Below are 22,724 nucleotides of genomic sequence, written 5' to 3'. Positions count from 1 at the left end.
CGGGGGGGGGCAGCGTTGCCCCCCAGATATAGGTTAAGGGAGCGAGCGGCACTGGCAGCCAGCAGAAGGGGTGGGGGAAGGGATGGAGGGGGCCTGGATCACACTGAGCATCTCCAGGGTGCATGAGGAGGGTGTCAGATGGGGGAACCCTCTGTGCCACCCTCTGTGGGTCCTGCTGGGGTCCTTAGCAAGAAAAAAGGGTTTCTCTAGAAATGAAGAGTGAAGCTCTAAAAAACAAGCTGATGTTTTCTCCAGCCTCCAGCAATGCAGGTCCCCCACTGGGTAATGCAGTAGTACCTGACCAGGGCTCAGGGGTGTGACACTGGGAGCCAGGATGGTGGCAGGAGATGACAGTTGCTGTGGGGGCATTTCTCATTATTAATTTGCTACCCCTGGGCTTCTCATTGAAGGTATAGCAGGGCACTGAGGTTGTTGGGAAATGTCCTCAAAAGGACTTTGTGGGGCACCTGTATAGGTCCAGGGTGATACTGGGGAGTATTTAAGGGAAGAAGTCTAGAGCGGCTGGGCAGTAGAGACCCTCATTCATGCTCCGTCTTGTAGACCCTGTCCATATTCCCAGGATGACTGTCCCAATGTGTGAGGCACCCACGTGTCTGTGGTGGTTTTGCATGCCCCAAAATTATTCACTGAGGGTTCCCCAGCCCACTCACCTTAGTCTGCAAATCTCAGGGTAGGGGATAGATGTGTCTCCCATAAAGTGGCATCCCTGGTGATGGCTCCTTTCACTGGGAGACACCAGCAGTACAAGTGACAACCAGGAGGTGAGATACTGAGACACAGACCTTGCCCCATCTCCTGGGCTGTCCCTTCAGCTGCATTTAGGGCTCCAGAACACTTCTGCCATGAGCACAGTGAGGGATGAAGCCAGAGGGGGGTTTTGCCTCTGCTGAGCAGAACTGAGGCCCAGCACATGTAACCCTCAGAACCAAGCAGAGGGGATTCCTTCTGCACCAGAGAGTCCCCAGGAGGGTGTCACCCAGCCCTCTGGATGTGATGCTTCAGGGTGGGTATTTCTGCTAAATGTGGAGAAGCTGAGGAGCAATCCTGTGTTGCATGTGTGTTCTCAGGCAGACAGCATGGACAGCCTCAGGGGTGAGTGGTATCAGGAGTGGCAGACTGGGGAGCCAGTTGCCCTCAAGGGGCTGTGTCGAGGAGAGGGATTTTGGGGCACCATGGGACACCAAGATGGATGGGTTAATGAAAGGGGAGAGGGGTGCCATCGAGTGCCCCTTGGGTTGGCTGGCAGAGGCTTAGGCTATCAGAGGAGGTGGGAGGAACCTGCTATTGCAGCTGGAGATTAAATGCCTTTCCCTGCCTTCCCATCCTCTTCCAGATCTCCGGCTGCAGCTGCTGGATGTGAAGAACAACCCCTACCTGATCAAGGCTCTCTATGGCCTGCTGATGCTGCTGCCCCAGAGCAGCGCCTTCCAGCTCCTCTCCCATCGCCTGCAGTGCGTGCCCAACCCAGAGCTCATGCAGACCACGTAAGTGCTGGGGGATGGACCAGCATCAGCATGGGGGCTGGATCAGCTGTTCCCCACAGCTGAGCATCCCTGCCATTCCAGGCTCAGCCCCCATCCTGGGCTCAGCCCCATGCTCTGGCTTCCCCCCCAGCTCCGCTGTGGCCGTGGCTGCTCCTTGTCCCCACGGCCGGGAGTGTTGGCCAGGGGGGTTTTTTGTGTCTATATTTGGTAACCCTGGGAGGGCTGTGCCTCATCCACAGGCATTTGGCATCCAGGATGGAAAATTTCACTTGTGGGGTCGCTATGGAAACAAGCAGAGCTGGGAAGGAGGTTTATGAAGAAAGACTCCAGCAGCTGTGGGGGGGGGGGGGGGGGGGGGGCTCCCAAAGCATCCCCCCTGCAGCCTGGACAGCCTTCACAGCACCCAAAAGGGGCCTGGCACCCTGCTAATGCCTCCGGATGGCTGCTCCATTCCCACTCCTGGCCTTTGGGGATGCGTGAGATGTGCAAGGGCGGCATCTCCCTGGGGACCAGCTGAGATCCTCATGCTCCCTGCCCAGGGGTGCTGCCACTGGGATTTGCTTTCCAACCCTTAGCTAATGAGTAGTGGGGGGGCTTGATGATAAAGCTGCCTCTGCCTTGGCGCAGGGCTGGGAACAAAAAGAGCTCCCAAGATGGGCAGGTTTCTGAATTAACCCCCTGCTGCTGTTGTCGCTCCTTGGCTTTTAACTGCTTCCCTGGGATGGCTTTTATCCCTCATGGCCTCCGGCACTGAGCTCCTACCCACAACCCAGCACTGATATTTAATTGGGGGGGCGGAGAGGGGGCTGCATGTGCTTCCCCCTCCTTTTTTCTCCCCACTAACCCTGGCAGTGGGGGTTTTTCGAGCTGTCAGACAGCCTGAGCATCTGATTAACTCTGACCTACATTCCTTCAAACACCGAAGCCGGCTTTCATAACCGGCCAGTCCCAGCTGCCCCCTCCCCAGGGACATACCAGGGCCACCAGAGCTGCCTGCCATCTTGCCATGGGCATCCTGTGGCTGGTGTCTGCTCCTTCCTTGCATGGGGACAGCACAGGGATGGGTATCCATGGCTGGAACCCTAGGGAGCCTGCATTTGGAGCCATGGGTGCTCATCCCTGAGGACTGTCCCTGCCTGCTGCCACTGGATGTTTTTTGCTTGCTTAAAGAAGCAGACATGGAAACTGAGGCATGTGGTCCTGGCATCCTTATCTCGCTGGTTTTGACTGTAATGGGTTGGGATAAAGAGGAGTATGTGTCAGAGGAATTAAACCTCCCATGTGGGGCCAAGATGCAGATGTCCCCTCCTTGTCCCAGGACCTCTTGGGCTCTATATCTCACGCCTTTAGAGGAAGAAAATATATCTTTGGGGGTATTTTATGAGGCACCAGCATGACTAGGATTTGCTGAGCTCAGCTTCTTCAGGAAAGCTTTTGGTGCTGCCAGTGCTGGATGCTCACAGCACCAAACATCCGCATCCCCTTCCCATCCTCTCTCTTCCCACCTTGCAGGGACAACACCAAGCCCAGCACCAGTTTGAAGAGAACAGCAGCCTGCAACATCGACTACACGGAGCTGCTGCAGCACTTTGAGAAGGTCCAAAACAAGCACCTGGAAGCCAAACACCAGCGATCCGGGCGGGCAGAGCAGCTGGACCGGCGGGTGGTCCTCTGAGCACCCCTGCGGCCACCGCGGGTGTGCACAGCTGCTGGGGCAGGGACCAGGGGACACAGACCAGGGGAACAGACCAAGGAACAGGCACACCGGTTGCTGGCCACCGGAGGATCTGGTGGGTTTAATGGGGATGGGTGAGAGCTCCACACAGGGCTGGTTTTCCCCCCAGTGTGTGTATGGATGAGGGGGGACCCTCAGGCTGTGCCCAGCTTTTCCTGTGGGTGCTGGGGGGACATGGGGAAGGGTTGCCCGAGGAGAGGACTGGGGTAAAGGACCTCATCTTCCCTTGCAATGGGGTGAGGGAACTTCCCTTTGCTTTGCTAATGCCTTCCCCGTGACTGTCAGCTGAGCACCCAGCCTGCTGCCAGCAGCACCGGAGGAGGGGAAGGGAAGACGGGAGCAGCCCCTGGCCTTGCGCCCTGGAAAACAAGCACCAGGGCCGCCAGCCACCTCTCACCACCCTGACTTCCACCCTCTGGTTCCGAGGCCCTGCTGGAGGTGGCATCTCACTCGGGGAGACACTCCTGTGCCTGACACTTGGCCCCCTCCCTGCATTCACGCAACCTCTCTGAGTCCCCGGCTCTTGGCAGGGACAAATGAACAGCTTCAACTCTCAACCGGCACCAGGGGACATGGGGAGCAGTGGACCGAACCCCAGACTCCATTCCTTGTTCCTTCATTAAGCTCCCCATGATAAAATAAACAAGCAATGCAGAACAGCCCATTCCTTGTTGCTGGGCTTCCCATCATAGTTTTGTTCCCAAGTGGAGCCAAAAACACAGCAAGGGCAGGGGATGGCGTGGAGCGTCTTGCTTGACCCTGTGCCCTGGGCTGGCCCAGCCCTGCCACGTTGGCTTGCCAGCAAGCAGAACTTCTCTGCCTGCTCTTCTTCCCAGCAGGAAAAAAACACCACTGAAATTCTTCCAGGCCGTGGTCACGAAACCACAGCACAGTGACAGGCATTTTCCTGGCCCTGAGCAGCTGCTGGTGTTGCCTTCATCCTGTCCTGTGGCACCCAGGGACCCCAGCACGTGCCAGGCTGCTGCAGTCTGGAGGGACACCATTGCATCCCCTGCACAGTTCGGGCCCTCGCTTGATCCCAGGAAAAGGGCGGTTGGAGGAATTTGTGGAGTTTTTATGGCTTCTGGCCTCTTTACAGGGAGGACTGTCTCTGGCAGTGGGTTCCCCAAACAGCCCCATACCGGCGCTGCTTTGGCCAGGATAAAGACATTCCTGTCATTCCCGGGGAAGGGCTTTCCAGACCCAGTCACGGCGGGTTAATTCTAACAGCCAGCCCTCAAGGATGTGTGAACAGTGGCTTCTCAAGCCAGCCTGTGTCTCAGGGTGCTGGGGGTACCTGTTGCTGAACCCCTAGGTCATTATCAGTGTGGGCCAGAGTGGGCTCTGCCTCATTCCTGCCAAGCTCATTGCTGCTGAGCAGCCTCTTTCCACACTGAGGGAATGGGTTTATGGAGAGAAATTCCAGCCAGCTGCTGGAGTGCTGAGCCCTAATTGTTTCCTTATGGGTGGCTCTTGACCAACACCGTCCAGAGCAGTGTGGGCATCATCAGCATGGGATCAAGACTACTTTTCTGGCAGGAGGGGGAATAGGTGACTCAGGCTGAAACCTTTGCCCCAGCTGAGTGTCATTGCACTACAAGGGATAGGAAGGTTTGTCGGGTTCAGCCTGGCACCCCCAGATTCCAGGAGGCTGGGGCTGGGGCCTGGGGATGCCTGTGGGAAGGGTTTGTCTGCTGGCAGGCCGTGCATTTCCCATGGCTCCCTGATAATCGAGTGCATGGACACATTTCAGAGCTGTCATGTAACTACTGCAGAGGGAGTTCACCCTCCAGCACATCTTGGAGGGTCGGGAAGGCAATGGGGGTCAAACACCCTTTGGGGAGAGGCAAATCTCGCCCGGTGCCTCCAGAGGTCTAGGAATGCCCCTGGGCATCCCATGGCATCTCCAGGTGCAGTGTCTTCACACACTCCCTGGGGCTCTCCTGCTCCTCACCCAGCACCCCAAGATAATCCCTGGGGGTTCCTACACCGCCCCGGGAGCAAACCCCGATGCTGCCTCCACCAATGCCACATCTCCAGGCATCCCTCGGGTCTCCCTCCGCTGTAGTCCCGGTGCAGGCGGTGTTGCTCCCCGGCCCCCCCCGCTCAAGAGCATCCCCGAGAACCACCGGGGCTGCCCCCCCCGCCCCGGCTCCGTCATCCCTGCGCGTCCTCCGGGTATCCCGCAGCGGCTCCGGGAGCATCCCTGGAGCTGACCCCGATCTTCCCCCCGCCCGCAGCCCCCGGCCCGCGGCGGGCGGCGCATGTGCCGCGCAGCGCCCGCCCCGCCCCGCCACCGCCACCGCCCCGCCCCGCCCCCGCCACCGCCCCGGCCGGAGCTCCCCGCGCCCCGCTCCGCTCCGCGCCCCGCGCCGCTGCCAGGGGGCGGCGGGTCCGTGCAGCACCCGCGGAGGGCGAGCGAGGGAGGGAGGCAGGCAGGGGGCGATGCCCCGCCCGGCTCCGCCGCCGCTCCGCCGCTGTGCCCCCCCCGCCGCCGCCCGGGCGCCGCCCGCCCCCCGCCGCCGCTGAGCCTGGCCCGCCGCCGCGGCCTCCCCCGGCGGCGCCGCCCGCCCCGGGCTGCCGCAGCGCCGCGATGGAGACGGCGGAGAAGGAGTGCGGAGCCCTCGGCGGCCTCTTCCAAGCCATCATCAACGACATGAAGGTAGGGGATCCCCCCCGCGCCCCGGTTTTGCTGTCGTGACAGCGCTCCCCCCGCGCCATCACCCGGCTTCCCCGGGCAGTCCCCGCGCTGCCGCCGCCGGTGCCCGTCCCGCGGTGGGTACCGAGGCTCTGCTGCCCAGCCGCGAGGTGGGGATTGGAACCCCGCATCGGGTACCGGAGCTCGAACATCAGCCCCACAGCGAGTGTCGGGGTCCCACATCGGCTGTCAGAGCCCGGCACGGGTTCCCAGAGCCCCACATCAGCCCCTTACTGGGCATCGGAGCTCTGTGTTGGGCATCGGAGCCCTGGAGATCGCAGCCCCCCACCATCTCTATATCCAGCGCTGGATATTGGAGCTCCATGCTGGGGATTGCAGTCCCACATCATCCCCAGATCCATCAATGGCTATCGGAGCCCCGTTCTGGGTGTTGCAGCCCTATATCTGCCCTGTTACCCTTCACTGGGTATCAGAGCACCATGTCGGGCATCAAGGTCTCACACTGGGTGCCAGAGCCCTGCATCAACCCCATAATATTCATCGGGGCCCTACATTGGGCATTGGAGCCCATCCTGGGGATCCCGACTCCATATCAGCCCTGTATCCATCCCGGGGTGCCCGAGCCCCTTGTCGGGTGACACACACCCGGCATCACTGCCCCTCGCCAGGTACCACTGGCCCCACACCGGGCATTGCCACCCACTTCGGGCATCACGTTGTCCCTGTCCCCCTGCCCCATGTGAAATCCCTGGATTTCTGTCGGACCCAGTGGGGTTGACACCAGTGGAACAAAAAGGTCCCCTAGCTCCTTGATCCCATTTCCTAACCCGGGAAGAGGATATTGCCTCCACCCTCCCTGGGAGTAGGATGGGGCCATGTTTAAAAAAACCTTTTTGTTTGTTTGTTTTCATTTCAAAAAATACATTAAAAATGCTGGGGGGCATTTCAGACCAGGGGCCGAGTGGAGAGGAGGGGACCAGCCATGTTTCTTCATCTCGGGGGACCGAAATTCCCACAGCCAGCTCCAGCACTGGGGTTTAGCCCTAGTCATTTTTGGGAGGCAAACGCTCTCTTCCTCCTCCTCCTCCTCCTCCTCTTCCTCTCTTCATGCTGCAGACCCGTCCAGACAATGCTGTCATTGCCAAAGCAGGGGAGGGGGGATAAAAAAAAATAAAAGCCTTGCTGGGAAGGAGATTAACCCCTTCGAGGGGCAGTGGTGGCTCTGCAGCCGGACTCTGGCTCAGGGCTGGGAGAAAAGCTCCAGGGAGAAAATCCCAACTCTCCCAGGGCAGAGGGATCCAGGGCTGGTGCAAAACGGGTGCTGGGGTGATTGGCTCCCTCCCCCAAATGCCTTCACCCCAGCCACCCTCTCCAGGCAGCCTGGCTGAGTCCCACACTCCCAGGAGGGAGGTGGGGGCAGCCCCTGCCTCAGTTTCCCCATTCCCCTGCTGAGGGTTCAGAGGGGATAAGCCAGCCCAGAGCTGTCACCTGCCAGGGACATTCCCAGCACCATCCGGATGCGGTGGGGCTGGGAACCCCTCACCCGAAGAGACTGGGCTAGAGTCAGTTTCATGCCATTTGAAGGTAGGAAGGATTAAAGAAAAATTATGAAAAAGGAGGAAAACCCCACCACACTACAGCTGGGCCTCAGCCTGTGCCCTGCACAGCCCCAGCCAAGTGCCAGTGGCACCTGAGGGTGTGCTGTCCCCTCTCCCTGCCATGTGGGTATCCTGGCATGGGCACTGGGGGACAAGTAACTCTCTGCTTGAAGAACTGCTGGCATTGTAGGGCAGTGATGTGCTTGTGGTCCTATGGCTGGGACCCCTGTGCTGGTCTCAGGGCACAGGGAATTTATTTTGGTGGTGGGTGGCTATTTCAGCACCTCTTGGCCTGTGCTGGGGAGAATTTGTTTGTTGGTGACAATCCCTAAGCTGGTTTCATTCCTGTTGCCTCTCCTCGTGTGCTCAGTGTCCCTGAGTGACCTTGGCATGTCCTTGTGCCCATTGTCCTCTTCCCCATCCTCCTCATGCCTGGCATCACAGGGATTTGGGGGCATCTCAGTCTGCTCCCTTCTACAGGGGAGCCTCACTTGCCCTGCCCAGGGTGGCCAAGGAAGGTGGCCCAGAGCCAGTGGCCCAGGAATGGTGGCCCAACCCTCTGGCAGTGACAGTCCCTGGGGACCCACAACCAGGGGGTCACTGCCACAAGTGATGTGTGAAGTGGCACCCTCAAACCCTTTCTTTGCTGGCTCATGAGGAAATTGGAGCTTTCATGTTCCCAAAAAATGCTGGGCTGGTCTCATGCTGCCTCAGTGCAAACCTTGTCCCCAAAGCTGCCACAAGCCATAGTGCCCATGGGGATGTGTGGCAGTGTACATGTCCCAGCCTGGTGGCTGCCCTAGGGGAGTTTACAGATGCCTGTCACTGCCATCGGATGGTGACACCAGGACAGCACTGGGATTTTGTCACTGGGACAACAGGACCAGGATTGACCTTGCTAGGAGAGCAGCACCAGCATGGCTTCACCAGGATCATGACACCAGGACTGGCCCTACTGAAGTGGCTTTGCTGGGATAGTAGCACTGGGACCAGCTTCACTGGAACAGCACTGGAATGGCCTTGCCTGGATGGTGGCACCTGGATAACTTCACTGGAATGATGGCACTGGTACTGGCCATGCAAGGGTGACACTGGGATGGCCTTGTCCAGACAGCACGAGGATTAATCTCACCAGGACAACATGGACTGGTCTTGCTGGGATGGTGACACTGGGATAGCCTGGCTGTATGGAGGATCAGGATCAGCCTTGTGATGGCACCAGGATGGCCTCGCTGGGATTGCGCTGCAGCTGGCATTTCTGGGACAGTCCTCACTGGAATGGCAGCAGTGTGGTCTGCTGGGACTGGTTTCACTGGGACAGTGCTGAGATAGACTGGTTCAAACAGTGGCACTGAGATGGCCTCGCTGGGATGGTGGCACTGGGACTGCCCTGGGATGACTCCCCTGGAATGAATGGTTGCACAGGACAGCCCTGGACCAGCCTCGCCACAAGGGCAGTGGGGATGGTCCTGCACAGATGGCCTTGCTGGGATGGCACCAGAGCGGCCTCATTGGCACAGCACTGGGGTGGCCTCCCAAGCACCTGTGCCCTGTCCCTGTCCCCACACAACTGCCCCATTCAGGGCTCTGGGGACCCCGACCTCCCCTCCTGCCCTGTCGATCCTTGGGCTCAGGGGAGATGGGGACTGGGGCTCCTGTTTTGGGACTGGAGCTCTCCGTGATGGTGGGTTTGGCCATCAGTGCTTTGGGGGGGAGCTACTGCTGGGGGTCTCCTCTACTGCTCGCCAGAGTCTTAAAGATTTTTAATTTCATGCTCCCAATGAGGAAGAAATCACTCAAAACCCTGGGATCTCCATGGTCTGTAAGTTTGGGTGGCCAGACTGGAAAGGGAGAAAAATCAGGAGGGAAAAGAGTTGTGCTCAGCCTTTATTAGCCATCAGAGAATCTATTGAGCTGCCCTGTCTGCGCCAGTGCAGGAGGGACCTGCCCTGACTGGGGAAGCAGTGCAGGGGGTGACGGTCCCTGTCTCTCACCATCACCCTTCTTTGCAGAGCTCCTACCCCATATGGGAGGATTTCAACTCGAAGGCCACCAAGCTGCACTCCCAGCTCAGGTGAGTGGCCAAAGGGGGGGTGGGACATAGGGGATCCCCCTCCTCGTTGGCACATCCCAGGTGTCCCACAGCCACTGAGCTCCCCTCGCTCTCTCTGCCTCAGGACCACGGTGCTGGCCGCAGTTGCCTTCCTGGATGCCTTCCAGAAAGTGGCCGACATGGCCACCAACACCCGAGGTAGGGGCCTCTCTCCTGGGGGTGGGCGTCCCCAGGCTGGTCTGGGGGACAAGTGGTGATTGTCCCCTGTGGGGTGTCCCCTGCCCACATTGCTGGGGTGGACTTCAAGCAGCAGCTTCACCATCCACAGAGAGATGTCCAGCCTGTTCCCACACCAAGGTGGAGCATTCCCTGGGAAGCAGCGTTGGAAGGATGGAGTGGGGAGGGGGGAGGAGGTGGGCACCCATGTGGGTGCTGCTCCTTACCACCCATGGGTGCTTAGCCACATTTTCTGGTGGGGCTGGCACACTCAGGGTGGCTCAGCTCTACATCAGGGTCTCCTGCACCCGTCTCTGCCCCCCAGGATACAGAATCCACCTTGCTTGTCCCTGTCCCCTGGAAAGTTCCCGGGGGGGGGGGGGGGGGTCTCAGCTGCTCCAGGGAAGGGGAATTAGCTAGAGGGAGATTCAGGAGTCCGAGCTTCACTGTTTTGGGGACAAACCCTAACTCACCAGGGAGGTGACTGAAGAGCCAAAGCTGCGTGTGGGGTCCCCCATACTGTTGGGGAGCGAGGGGGAAGGATCCCCGGACCCTCTCTGGGTGCCTGCTGGCAATGAGGAGCCACTTCCCACTGCCTGGCTTCTGCCAAGCAGATGGTCCCGGGCTGGTTTGCAGACTGGCGGCATCCAGGCCATCTGGAGCCATGCGAGGAGGAGGAGGAGGAGGAGGAGGAGGAGGTGGAGGCAGCAGCTTGAGCCAGGATCAGCTTTGCCTCCAAACCCACTAGCCCACTGCACCAGGGGGATTAGGGCTCCTCCAGCTCCCTGTCAGCCCAGGCAGTCAAAGCAAGGAGGAGACACAGGAGCAATGCTGGGGACAGCTGGGGACCAGCACCACAGGAGTCAGTGTCACCCTGTAGTGCTGCTATACCTGCAGGGCTTTTTGGGAGGGTGGGCAGCAGAGCAGCAGCGTGGGGAAACTGAGGCACTGGGTGGGGGCTGGCTGCTGGCCTTGCACACAGTGCATGAGAATCGGATTAGAAGCAGCAGGAGCTGGGATAAGAGCATTAGGAGCTGGATTAGGAGACTACCCCAGTGTAGGAGAAGGCCCATGGGTTCCCCTATTTCCATAGCACTGGGAGACTGAGGGACATCCGAAACTCCTACAAAGGAGTGGGAGGGTTTTTTGGAGGCTTTTTTAGAGGAGGAAAGACTGAATGTCACTCCTTAGTTTGCACCCAAGGATTTTTGATTTCCGTTTTTCGTGGGAATCGCCAGCAGCACTGCCACCATGTGGCCATCCTCAGGCTTCAGCGGTTTCATCTAAAAAGGATGCTCCTGCTATCTGCTGCTGGCAAATATCCCCCCAGGAGTCTGGACTCCCTTTTTATCCACTCGTGATTGTGCCTGGAGGTGTGGGACAGAGCTGGAACTGGAACTAAGCCAGGGTACCTCTCACCTCCCTTCCCTGGCCCCCCAGTGCCAAATTTAAGACAAACTGGGAAAATATGGGAGCAGGTTCTAATTTCAAAGTCTCCAGAAGAGATATTTAGTGTTTCATGTATTAGTTAGTGGATGATGATTTATTTATTTATTTATTTAGTGGATTTATCGTGGGAAAAAACCAGCCACCCCCTGCCTAAAGTGTCCCCATTGCCCAGTGCATCCCAGTGCTGATCGTCCCTGTCACGAGCCACCCTGCTCCCACCGTACAGACTGGGCTGGGACTGGTGTGGGGGTGTCCCTGCCCCCCTCAGCAGCACTTTGCTCCCCGCAGGTGCCACGAGGGACATCGGCTCGGCGCTGACCCGCATGTGCATGCGGCACCGCAGCATCGAGGCCAAGCTCCGCCAGTTCACCAAGTAAGCAGGACCAGCAGCAGCTCCGAACCCTCGGTGTGGGTGACACGGCCTGGCCAGGCTCATTGCCAGGCTCATTGCCAGGCTCATTGCCTCCCTAAGGAGGGGATGCTGGGTGCTGGCTGGGCATGGGATGGGGAATGGCTCCCCCCTGGCTCCAGCACTCTCCCACACTCTGCTTCTCTCTCCCCCCTCCAGTGCCCTCATGGAGAGCCTGATAAACCCTTTGCAGGACAGGATTGAGGACTGGAAGAAAACTGCCAATCAGCTGGACAAGGACCATGCAAAAGGTACAAGGGGGACAGGATGGATCCGTGCAGGGTGGCTGCTGGGCAGGGGTCCCCTCTGACAGCACTTCTGCACCCCCAGAGTACAAGCGAGCACGCCATGAGATCAAGAAAAAGTCCTCTGACACCCTGAAGCTCCAGAAAAAGGCTCGCAAAGGTGAGAGGGGGTCTCCTGGGGGGTGCCCCCACCAGCCCCTCTGCAGCACCCCCAGCCAGGGCCGGTATCCCGGCTGTGGCACTGCCAACCGGGGGTGGGCACTGAGGGGGTCCTGCTGCCCCCCTGTAGAAAGGGAGGTGCCAGCACGGCCCGGGGGTGGCGGGGAGGCGGGGCACGCGCCCCGGCCTTCGGCCTCTTTTCACACGTTTTCTCTGTCTCCTTCTCTCTTCCCTCCCCTCCACATCCTTCCTGTAGAGCTACTTGGTAAGTGAACCGCTTCCCCCCACCACCGGCCCCCTCTCTGCTTCCTCATCTACTCCCCCCAGTCTCCCCAGCCTCTGTCTGTCTGTCCGTCCGTCCATCCACTCCCAGTTCCCACCCTCACCCTGCTTTTAGCTTAGCTTAGCCTGCACCCCCTGTCCGGAGGCAATGCCAGACTCACCATGTGGCAGCCCAAGGGCTCCTCTGGTCCCAGGTGCCAGGGATGGGGATGGGGTGGCAGAGAAGCCCTCTGCCCAGGGCTGCTGATGGGTGAGGGTGCTCCTGGACCTTCCAGGGAGATGGGCAGAGTGGGAGACCTATGGTATGTGCTGGAATGTGAGGATGGGGTGCTGTCCTCAAGCTGGGGGAATGGCCTCGGCTTGGCAGTGGCACCGCCAGCAGCCTGGGGAGGGTGTCAGGGGAGCCCAGGGCTGACAGTGCCCCATCTCTCAGGGAAGGGGGACCTGCAGCCCCAGCTGGACAACGCGCTGCAGGACGTCAATGACATGTACCTGCTGCTGGAGGAGACGGAGAAGCAGGCAGTCCGCAAAGCCCTCATCGAGGAGCGGGGCCGCTTCTGCACCTTCATCACCTTCCTGCAGCCCGTGGTGGTGAGTGCTGGGAGCTGCGAGGGTCAAGTGTTGTTCCTTCTGCCCAGTGGATGCTGATGCTCTCTCTTGTGCGTCCTCAGAACGGGGAGCTCACCATGCTGGGAGAGATCACCCACCTGCAGGGCATCATCGAGGACCTGGTGGTGCTGACCGCTGAGCCCCACAAGTTGCCCCCTGCCAGTGAGCAGGTCAGTAGGGGCGAGCCAGGGGTCAGGGGAACAGGAGAGCATCTTTGGGGGGACTTAGACCCCATCTTTCCTGCAGGTGATCAAGGACCTGAAGGGCTCTGACTACAGCTGGTCCTACCAGACGCCCCCATCCTCGCCCAGCAGCTCCAGCTCCCGCAAGTCCAGCATGTGCAGGTATGGTGAGGTGGGCTCCACTCCCAACCACAGCCGGGAAATCCAGCTCTCTTCGTTAACCTCAGTGGGTTAATGATGCTTACAGCCTTTGGGGATGCTCACAAGGTGCATGTCCACCTTCTCATGTCCATATGGGCAGGTGGCTCCCACTAATATGGAGGAATTGGTCTTGGCACACTGGGCAGGGCTGGTGGACCTATGGGACAGGATGGGGGCCTGACACATGCCCTGTTCTCCAGGGTCTGGGGACAATGTGTGCCATGCATGGGTGTCTGGGGGCAAGCATACCACCTCTGTCATGTCCCCCAGCCTGTTCCCTGCCTCAGGGCCACCCCAGGAGGCAAAGGGACACCCCCAGGAGGACTACATGCCTCAGTTTCCCCAGGCTGGGATGTGTGGCAGGGCGCTGGCCATCCTGCCACCTCCAAACCTCAGTCTTAAATTCTCTTTTCCTTCCTTTGTCCTGGCCACCGGCGTGTCCCCGTGCCCCCGGCGCCCCCCCAGCAGCGTTAGCAGTGCCAAGGGTGGCATGGCGTGGCCCGGCGGGGCTCAGACCTGCTCACCCAGTTCCACCTATCGCTACCGCAGCCTGGCGCAGCCCCCTGCCGCCGCCACCCGCCTCTCCAGCGTCTCCTCCCACGACTCCGGCTTCATCTCCCAGGACGCCGCTTACTCCAAACCACCTTCCCCCATGCCCTCGGACATCACCAGCCAGGTACAGGGAGGGTGCTCCGTGCTGCCAACCTCCATGCCTCAGTTTCCTCTTCCTTAGAATGGGTGGGTGGTGCTGGGTGCGGCACAAGGGTCCAGTGCACAGGTGATGAGACTCACCCTCAGAAGTATTTCCATCTGTGTTGGCATCATGGGGAATAAATACTGGGAATATTGAGGGTTCCTGCCATAGTTGAGGGCATCCTGGGCCACACGGCAGAGAAACCTTATAAATTAATTCTCTCAGGGATGGGGCATAGATATCCCTCTCCCTGTGCCAAGAGAACAGGGTGTTTCCCAATCACCACAGCCCCATAATACCCAGTTTGTGCCACCCACCACGTAGCATGGAGCAGAGCTTCCCCTTCATGCTGCACCATCCCCAGTGCCAAGGATGCTTCAGGATCCCCAGGGAGTTGCCATTCCCACCTGTCCATGCTAGCCTGGCATCACCAACCCAGCAAGGTCCCCGCTCCCCAAAATACTCTTGGCTCTGCATGGCTTGGGGTAGGAGGGGAGGGGTTGGGGCAGTGCATCATGCCAGTTCTTGACCCCGCTGCCAAGGTTGCATCCTGCTCTCCATCCTGCAACCACTGCCAGAGGGGAGGAGGGCTGGGGGCCTCGCTCAGCCAGGGAGCTGTGGGTGCTGCTCTAACCAGGGTCTTGGCTCTGGCTTTGCTTGCTAACTGCCTCTTCTCTCACCCTCCGGCTCTCGGCTCGTCACGGCACAGCAGAAGTCCTCCAGCTCGGCGTCCTCAGAGGCATCCGAAACCTGCCAGTCAGTTAGCGAGTGCAGCTCCCCCACCTCGGTTAGTCCTTGCCATCCCACCAGGGTTGCATTTCACACGTGGTTCCCCCCTCACTTCATGGGACCCTCCCCTCCCTTCCTGCATGGGGCAGAGCATCCTGAGCAGCACCCGTGCCCTGACACGGGGGACATCAGCTTGAGACCTCTCCTGCCACGCTCCTACTCCCAGTGTCACCAGCATGATCCGCATGCCTTGCCCGTTGCAGGACTGGTCCAAGGCCAGCCCCTATGACCAGCCGGTGGTGCCCACCCTGCAGCGGCGCAAGGACCGCGTGGAGCACCTGCGGGAGGCCGAGATGGGCTCTCCTGCCACGGGGTACCCGGGCGTCGGTGCCGAGGACGCTCCCAGGCCCCGGATGTCACCAGCTACAATTGCTGCCAAGGTACCAGCTGTGGCAGGGAGGGCACAGAGTGGGGGGCTCCTGGGGACTCCCGGAGGAGAAGCCAGGGTACTGACAGTGCCCTTTGCCCCAGCAGCATGGGGAGGAGGTGTCCCCTGCCGCCAGCGACCTGGCCATGGTCTTGACCCGTGGGCTGAGCTTGGAGCACCAGAAGAGCAGCCGGGACTCACTGCAGTACTCCAGTGGCTACAGCACACAGACTACCACCCCCTCCTGCTCTGAGGACACCATCCCTTCCCAAGGTACTGGCATTGGAGGTACCTGGGACCTCCTGAAATGGCACTTAGAGTGGGGAAGGGCACAACAGAGGGGTTTTGGTGGTCCCGGGGCACATTGCTGTGCTCTGGGTGTCATAGCATCAGGCTATGGTCATACTGTGTAGGGGCTGATGCCACAAATAACCACAGCTTTTCCTGGTTATTTGGGTGCTAGCTGGGGCTCAGTGGGTGCAGTTGTCCAGGAAGTGCTGTAACAGGTGATGTGGTGATGTGTCTGTGCACAGAGGTTGAGTACAGGTGGAGATGGTGCCAGATGGTAGGTGATGGCAACAGAGTTGCTGGTTGGAGATCAAATAACCACATCTGTCATGATGTTGGCATGATGATGGCTGAGCCAGTTATGAGCATGTGGTGGTGGCAGTGGGGATTGGCTGTGATCATGTGGTGATGGCTGTGATTGGGGTGGTTGTGGGTTTGGTTGTGATTTCAGTGTGATGGCTGGGGTCACTGTGCTTTCCTACAGTGGTGATGTTTGGGTTTGATGGTGAGCATGTTGTACCAGCAATGACTGGGACAGTAGTGGTTATGTGACAGTCGTGGCAGTTGAATTTGGTTGTTGTGCTGTGATGGAGGAGGCTGGGGCTGGCCTTAATGACATGGTTGAGTTTGGCTACCACTGCCCCCCCAGCCACATTGATAGTGCTGCTCCCTCCCCAGGCTCTGACTACGACTGCTACTCAGTGAACGGTGACGTGGAGTGTGACCCCCAGAGCGATTTCGACAAGTCCTCCACCATCCCACGCAACAGCAACATCGCCCAGAACTACCGGCGGATGATCCAGACCAAGCGTCCCGCCTCCACGGCCGGGCTGCCCAGCGGCACCAACCTCCCGGCCGGCAGCACCCCGGGGGTGGCCACCATCCGCCGCACGCCCTCCACCAAGCCCTCGGTCCGCCGTACGCTCTCCAACGCCGGCCCCATCCCCATCCGGCCCCCCATCGTCCCCGTGAAGACCCCCACGGTGCCCGACTCCCCTGGCTACGCCGGCCCCACGCGGGTGGGCAGCGAAGAGTGCGTCTTCTATGCCGACGACGCCTCTCCGAACCCCCTGGATTTTGCCAAAGCTTCGCCCAAGCGGCTGAGCCTTCCCAACACCGCCTGGGGTGGCAGTGCCATGGAGATCTCTGTCTACCCCGGGGCCGGCCAGCACCTCTCCGCTGAGGAAGAGGAGGACCAACAGCTGGCCGCCAACCGGCACAGTTTGGTGGAGAAGATTGGGGAGCTGGTGGCCGGCGCCCACGCCCTGGGGGAAGGGCAGTTCCCCTTCCCCACCGCCCTCGTGGGGTCCGGCCCTGGCGAGGAGACCCCCGTGCCGCCCCCCGCGGCCTCCATGGACCCCCCGGCCGAAGACATGCTGGTGGCCATCCGGCGCGGGGTGCGGCTGCGCAGGACCGTCACCAACGACAGGTCGGCCCCGCGGATATCGTGATGCTGCCCCGGCCAGGGGGACGTGCCCGATGGACCCCGGGGGCACCCGCTGCCCCTCCCCAGGGACCCCCACCCGCTGGCACCCGCTGCCCTGTCCCTCTCTGCTGTCCCCTGCTTCCTGCCCCTCTGGCTCCTCCTGCCCTGCCCTCTCCTCACATCCCTCCTTCTCTTGCTCTCTCTTTGGTCCTCTTTCTCCTCTTTTTCTCATCTTCTTTTTCCTATTTACTGCTTTTTTTCTTTTGCCTTTTTTCTTTTTTTCTTCTATGTCACTTTTCCTTCTATCTTCTTATTTTCTTCTTTTTCTTCATTTTCCCATTTTTCTCCTTTTCCTCTTCTTGTCCTCTTTTCCTTTTCCTTTCTTTTTAACTCTTTTTCTCCTCCCTTCTATTTTCCTATTTTCTTCATTTTCCTATATTTCTCCTCTTCTTTTCCTCTTCTTGTCCTCTTTTTCATTTCCTTTCTTTTAACTCTTTTTATTTTCATTTCTTTTAAACTCTTACTCTCCTCCCTTCTATTTTCCTCTTCTCTTTTTCCCTTTCTTTTTTTCTCCTCTTTCCCTTTGTTTCTCTTTTCCTGCTCCCCTCTGGCTTTCCCTCTGCTGTCTCCTTTCCCTCGGGCGCAGGCGGGTGGCCCCGGCCGCAGCAGGAGAGGACGGTGCCAGGAGGGCTGTGCCAGCCGTGGAGCACCAGGAGCACCAGGAGTGGATTCCCCCCAGCTGCCTGCTTGGGGCCAGCACAGCTCAGCCTCATTCCAGGGGGCAGAAACAACGGGCTGGGGGTGCAGGGGGGGAACAAGAAGTGGGGGACATGTGAGAGGGTTGGGGGGCTGGGGGTAGAGGCACTGCAATCCCCCCTGTCCTGGGGGGATACCAGGGGGCAGGGGCTGAGGATGCTGAACCTCCACTTTGCCCCCCCTCACAAGGATCACCTGGGACCCCCCACAAACCCCCTCACCCTCGCTCAGCACCCACAGACCCTGTGCAGGGTCTGCTCAGAGGGGGCTCCAGGCACAGGAGGTTTGACTCAGCCCCCCAGGCAAAGCAGCTTCTGCCGGCGGCTGGAGGAAAGCACAACCCCGGCCCCGCTGTACATAGCCCCCGCCCCGCTGTCTGTCGCATCGCAGCCCCCCTGCCCTCCCCCTTAGGAATAACAATTTAGTTCTGCCCCTTTCCCCTTCTCCTGCCCAGAACCGCTGAGGCCAAGTGACAAATGTTTGGGTTTGGGGGGGGGGGGGGGGGGTCTTTTATTTTGTACAGAAAACAAAAATTCTTTGGAAAAGAAAAAAAAACCTGACCTGTCTTTCGACTGAAGTAACTTTTCTGGTGCTGTTGTTAACTTGGTCCTTATTCTTTTCTTTTTTTTTAATTTATTTTTCCCCCTCGTGTTCCCGCCTCTGCCGCCGCTTCCCCTCTCCCCGTCCCTCTGCCACGTTTCTTTCTCTTTCTTTCATTCCGTCTTTTCTTTTATTTTTTTTTTTTTCCTGGTGGTAATTCCCCTCTTTCCCCCCCTCCCCCGTTTTCCATAGTCACTGCTACAAGTAACGAATGCACTGTGAAGATTCCAGTATTAATAAAGGTTGTACTGTAATTAATAGCCTTGCCTGTGCTCCTGTGGATTTTCTGGTTCTCTGGGCTCACCCCAGTCATGGGGAACAGGTGAGAAGGCACCATCACCCTTTGGGGTTCGCATGGCTTGAGGGGGGTGGGTGCTTTGGGGTTTGGAGGAGTGCAACAACCCCATGGTCAAGGTGATGGGTGACCCTGGGATGCAAAGAACACCCGGGATGCAGAAGAACATCCAGAAGAGGGGGTGCAGGCGGTGCCCCCCAGCTCCACCCATCCCAGGAGCACCCGCAGCGGTGCCACCTCCCGGATTATCGAGGCCGATTGCCAAACCGCGCTGGGGCAGCGCAGCCGGCCGTGCAGAGCGGCGGGGATGGAGGGGCTCAGCGTGGGCAGCGTCCTGCTGACCGCCTGCGACGGGGGGCTGGGCCTGGGGCTGCTCAAGGGATTGCTGGAGCTGCCCAGCCCACCCCGGCACATCTTCGCTGCTTGCCTGGACCCCCAGAGCAAGGTAGGGAGGGCACCGGCACGGGGGGAACAGGAAGGAAGGGGGGACGGGAGGGAAATGGATACCTGGGGATCCCACCTGAAATTGGGATGCTGAGTATCAGCATCCTGAACCGTGAATGGTATGGAAAAATACATGTATGTGTATATATATGTGTGTATATATATGTATATGTATATATATATATGTGTGTGTGTGTGTGTGTGTGTATGTATATATATATATATACATAGATACATATATATATATATACACACATATATATATACATATATATACATATACATATACATATACATATACATATATATATATATATATATATAAAAACCAAAAATACACATATATGTTTTAAACATTATGTATTTATTTTGAGTCTCTTGGCGCAGGTATGTGCATGATGGGGAGTGCAGGGGGTTGCTGGCAGCCCCGTCCCCGGGGCATCCCTGCGGGAGCTTTGAAGCTGCCGCGCTCAGCCGGGCACGGAGGAGGAGCAGCGACCGCCCCAAATCGCAGCCCCCGGATCTTGTTGTGACCTGTCGGCTGTGACATGAGGGGCCACCCTCTTCCCGGCACGGTGCAGCCCCCCTCCCCTTCCATGGGCTTCCCCATTGATACCCCTCCCCCGTTTCCTCCACCTAGGCTGTTAACGAGGTGGCTTTGGGCTTTCCCAACGTCAGGATCTTGCCTCTGGGTAAGTGCTGGGGCGGGAAAGGGATGAAGCTTCTCAGGATTTAATTGCAACCGTGGGTGGCTCCAGGAAATGCCACCAAGCAGGTGGGTCCCTCGGTTTGGCTTGGCTGAACCAGGTCACTGATGGGACCAGGAGGATGCTCAGTTTGGGAGTTGCCTTCTGCCACGTCCCGCAGCATCTCACCAGGATCATGGCCACCAGCCTGTCCCTGGCCCTGCTGTCCCCTTGCAGATGTGACAGACCCCAACAGCATCAAGGCAGCAGTGAGGAAGGTGCAGGCAGAGGTGGGCAGTGCTGGCCTCAACCTCCTGATCAACAGCAGCGGCACCACGCGCCGCAGCACCGTGGCCACTGAGACGGCTGAGAACATGAGCCTGGTCTACACCACCAACACCATCGGGCCCCTGCAGACCTGCCAGGTGAGGGGGACACAGCAACCCCTGCCCCAGACACGGGGAACAGGGAGGAGGAGGATGGGGATGCTGAGGTCCCATCCCCTGCAGGCCTTCCTGCCCCTGCTGAAGGAGGCGGCTGAGGCCGAAGGGCAGCGGGAGATGAGCTGCAGCAGAGCTGCCATCATCAACATCTCCAGCATCCTGGGCTCCATCGAGGTTGCAGAGGCCTGGCAGGAGAGGCAGGACATCTGCTACCGCTGCAGCAAGGTACTGCCCCTAGGCATGGGCAGGAATTTGGGGTCATGTCCTCGGGGATTCCCCCTGCACTGGCCCTGGCATTGCCAGACCATGATGGTGAGGAGGGGGATTTGTGCTCCCAGGCTGCTCTGAACATGCTCACCAAGTGCCTGGCCCTGGAGTACGGGAGCAGCGGGATCCTCTGCGTGTCTGTGGATCCTGGACATGTGACCCCTCCCTTGGAACAGGGGATGGTGAGTGATGGGAGGTGCATGGAGTCCCAGCTCAGCAAGGTCCCAAGGGTACCCTGGGTCTTCCTGGGGGCATCCTTTTCCAGGAGCATCCCTTCCCAAAGCCATCCCTTCCCAAGGCCACCCCTTCCCAAGGCCATCCCTTCCCAAGGCCACCCCTTCCCATGAACATCCCTTCTCAGGGTCATCCTTTCACAAAGAAATCCCTTCCCAGAAACATTCCTTCCCACAGACATCCCTTCCCATGGGCACATCCCTTCTTCATAGGGTATTAATTCCCATGGACATCCCTTTCCCATGAACATCCCTTCCTGAAGCATCCTTGACCATGAACATCCCTTCTCTGGGCACCCACAACTGTGCAGTGCCTTGGTCCCACAGTGGCTGTGCCATCACAGCAAAAGGATAATTCCACGCACTCCCCAACCATCCAATTTGTTCCCTATTTTTTATTTCCTTTCCCATCCTGATGGTGTGTCAGCAGAGGGCACCCTGGTCCTGCTGTCCCTTACCCTGCCCTGGCTGACAAATGAGTCACTTTTTAATCAGGGATGAAGAAATGAACCTCCATCCTTACAGCACTCAAATAAGGGACAATAAATTTGTGCAAAGCCTCATCCCTTGACTGCTGGAGCATCCAACTGCTCCCAAACCAACCCAGCCAGAGCTGGCATTCCACAATGCCAGGGGTGGGATTGGGGGTGTTGGGATGGAGAATTTTGGCTAACTTTTTCCCTTGGGTGTGCCAGGGCCCGGTGACGCTGGAGGAGAGTGTGCGGGGCGTCCTGCAGCTGCTGGCCCAGCTCTCAGCCACCAACAATGGCACCTTCTGGGACTGGAGAGGGCAGAGGCTGCCCTGGTGAGAGCAGCATCTGCACACTCAGCTTAAATAATTAATTAAAGTGAATTAATTGCCATTTCCAGGCTCACTCTGAGTCGGGGTGGGGGGCAGGATGGGCAGGGGAATGAAACAGGGATGCACAACTGGGGGATGGGAGTTGGATTCACTGCTCCCCTGGCCTGGGATGCTAATTTGTGCCAGGGCAGCATAAGGAAGGATGCTCCAAGTGTGATCCTGAATCCAAGGCATCCCCTGGGGCCAGGAGAAGCCCCCCCTGGCTATCCTCACTCTAGGCCACAAGCCATACTGCTTATGGGGGCATCCAGAGAGCCCCCAAACTCAGCCCTTGTCCTGCTGAGCCTGCCCACCCCAAAACCAGCTGGGCTTTCCATGCCCACCCCAAAGATGCTGCCAGGTATTCTTCCTGCTGGTTCAAGGCCAGCAAAGGTTCTTCCTGTTCCAGCAGCTGGGGGGTTTCACAGCAGGAGATCTCCCAAGTCTCAGCACATGCCTAAAGATGTGTTTTGAGACCTGGGCAGGGCGTCCTGGGCTGACCTTCCCTGAATCCATCCCTCATGGTACACCAGGAGATGCTGTAAACAGGCTCCCATTCTTGATGCTGTGAGTGCTTTCCTGTAGAGGCTCTCAGCTGTCATTCTTGAAGCCATCTCCCAGAAGAGGGATCAGAAGAAAATGCACAATATCTCAAATGGGCTGGACACAGAGCCCATTGCTGTGGGGATGCTCTGGGAGGCTGGGCAGGGTCACTCTGCAGGGACAGCTTCAGGTTCCCCACAGTGGAGGAGGATGAAGGATCATTCCCACATTTGACACGAGGGGGTGGGAGGTTGGGGCTCATCTCCAAGGGGGTCCCTGGACCACACAGGGACTCAGTTAAAGCCAGCACGGATGGGAGACAGGTCCCTCTAGTTAAAGCTCTTATCAAGCAGTGGATCTACTGGTGGTTTTATATGAGCTCTGTGTGGGCTTTATGTAAACAGGAATCATCACTAGGCATGAAGGGAGGAGGAGGAGGAGGAGGAGGAGGAGGAGGAGGAGGAGGAGGGGGAGGAGGAGGAGGAGGAGGAGGAGGAGGAGGAGGAGGAGGAGGAAGACGCTCCTCCACTCATGCTGCAGTGCCCATTGACTCATGAGCCGAAGCCATGAATACACCAATTAAGGTCTCTAATAGCTGATGAAGGTAATTAACTAAGCTGTGAAGGGGGGAGGCAGCCCCAGTGCCTCCAGTGTGCCGCCTGCACCACGCCACCAAGCACAACAAACAAATCCAGATGTTTCCTTGCTGGAGAAGCAGCCGGGGCTGACAGAGGCAGCTTGGCAGGGTCC

At 58.7% G+C, this 22,724-nt stretch overlaps 3 protein-coding genes across 3 annotated transcripts in view; all 3 read left to right on the top strand.

Moving 5' to 3' along the window:
* The window catches only part of VAC14 (VAC14 component of PIKFYVE complex), a 58,463-nt gene extending 54,573 nt beyond the window's left edge, over positions 1 to 3,890 (top strand). The window contains exons 18-19 of the mRNA XM_059481394.1: positions 1,355 to 1,505; positions 3,018 to 3,890. Coding sequence (XP_059337377.1) covers positions 1,355 to 1,505; positions 3,018 to 3,180 — 314 coding nt within the window. The 3' untranslated portion in view covers positions 3,181 to 3,890. The remainder of the gene's footprint in view (positions 1 to 1,354; positions 1,506 to 3,017) is intronic.
* A 1,894-nt stretch (positions 3,891 to 5,784) lies between these two features.
* MTSS2 (MTSS I-BAR domain containing 2) lies at positions 5,785 to 17,649 on the top strand. Its single transcript, XM_059481329.1, has 15 exons — positions 5,785 to 5,902; positions 9,510 to 9,571; positions 9,675 to 9,748; positions 11,504 to 11,588; positions 11,784 to 11,875; positions 11,955 to 12,029; positions 12,285 to 12,293; positions 12,744 to 12,901; positions 12,982 to 13,089; positions 13,166 to 13,263; positions 13,768 to 13,978; positions 14,709 to 14,783; positions 14,989 to 15,165; positions 15,260 to 15,425; positions 16,119 to 17,649. Exons 1-15 carry the CDS (start codon positions 5,834 to 5,836, stop codon positions 16,889 to 16,891), a joined length of 2,232 nt encoding a protein of 743 aa, XP_059337312.1. The 5' UTR covers positions 5,785 to 5,833; the 3' UTR covers positions 16,892 to 17,649.
* Positions 17,650 to 18,798: 1,149 nt separating this feature from the next.
* On the top strand, positions 18,799 to 21,451 carry LOC132079170 (C-signal-like). The gene is made up of 6 exons (XM_059481653.1): positions 18,799 to 18,962; positions 19,602 to 19,653; positions 19,885 to 20,072; positions 20,157 to 20,315; positions 20,429 to 20,539; positions 21,286 to 21,451. Exons 1-6 carry the CDS (start codon positions 18,825 to 18,827, stop codon positions 21,397 to 21,399), a joined length of 762 nt encoding a protein of 253 aa, XP_059337636.1. The 5' UTR covers positions 18,799 to 18,824; the 3' UTR covers positions 21,400 to 21,451.
* The last annotated feature ends 1,273 nt before the right edge of the window (positions 21,452 to 22,724 follow it).

Source organism: Ammospiza nelsoni, chromosome 13, assembly GCF_027579445.1.
Source record: "Ammospiza nelsoni isolate bAmmNel1 chromosome 13, bAmmNel1.pri, whole genome shotgun sequence".
Classification (NCBI taxonomy): domain Eukaryota; kingdom Metazoa; phylum Chordata; class Aves; order Passeriformes; family Passerellidae; genus Ammospiza; species Ammospiza nelsoni.
Note: the sequence above shows the minus strand (reverse complement) of the source record. Positions and strands in the feature narration are given on the sequence as shown.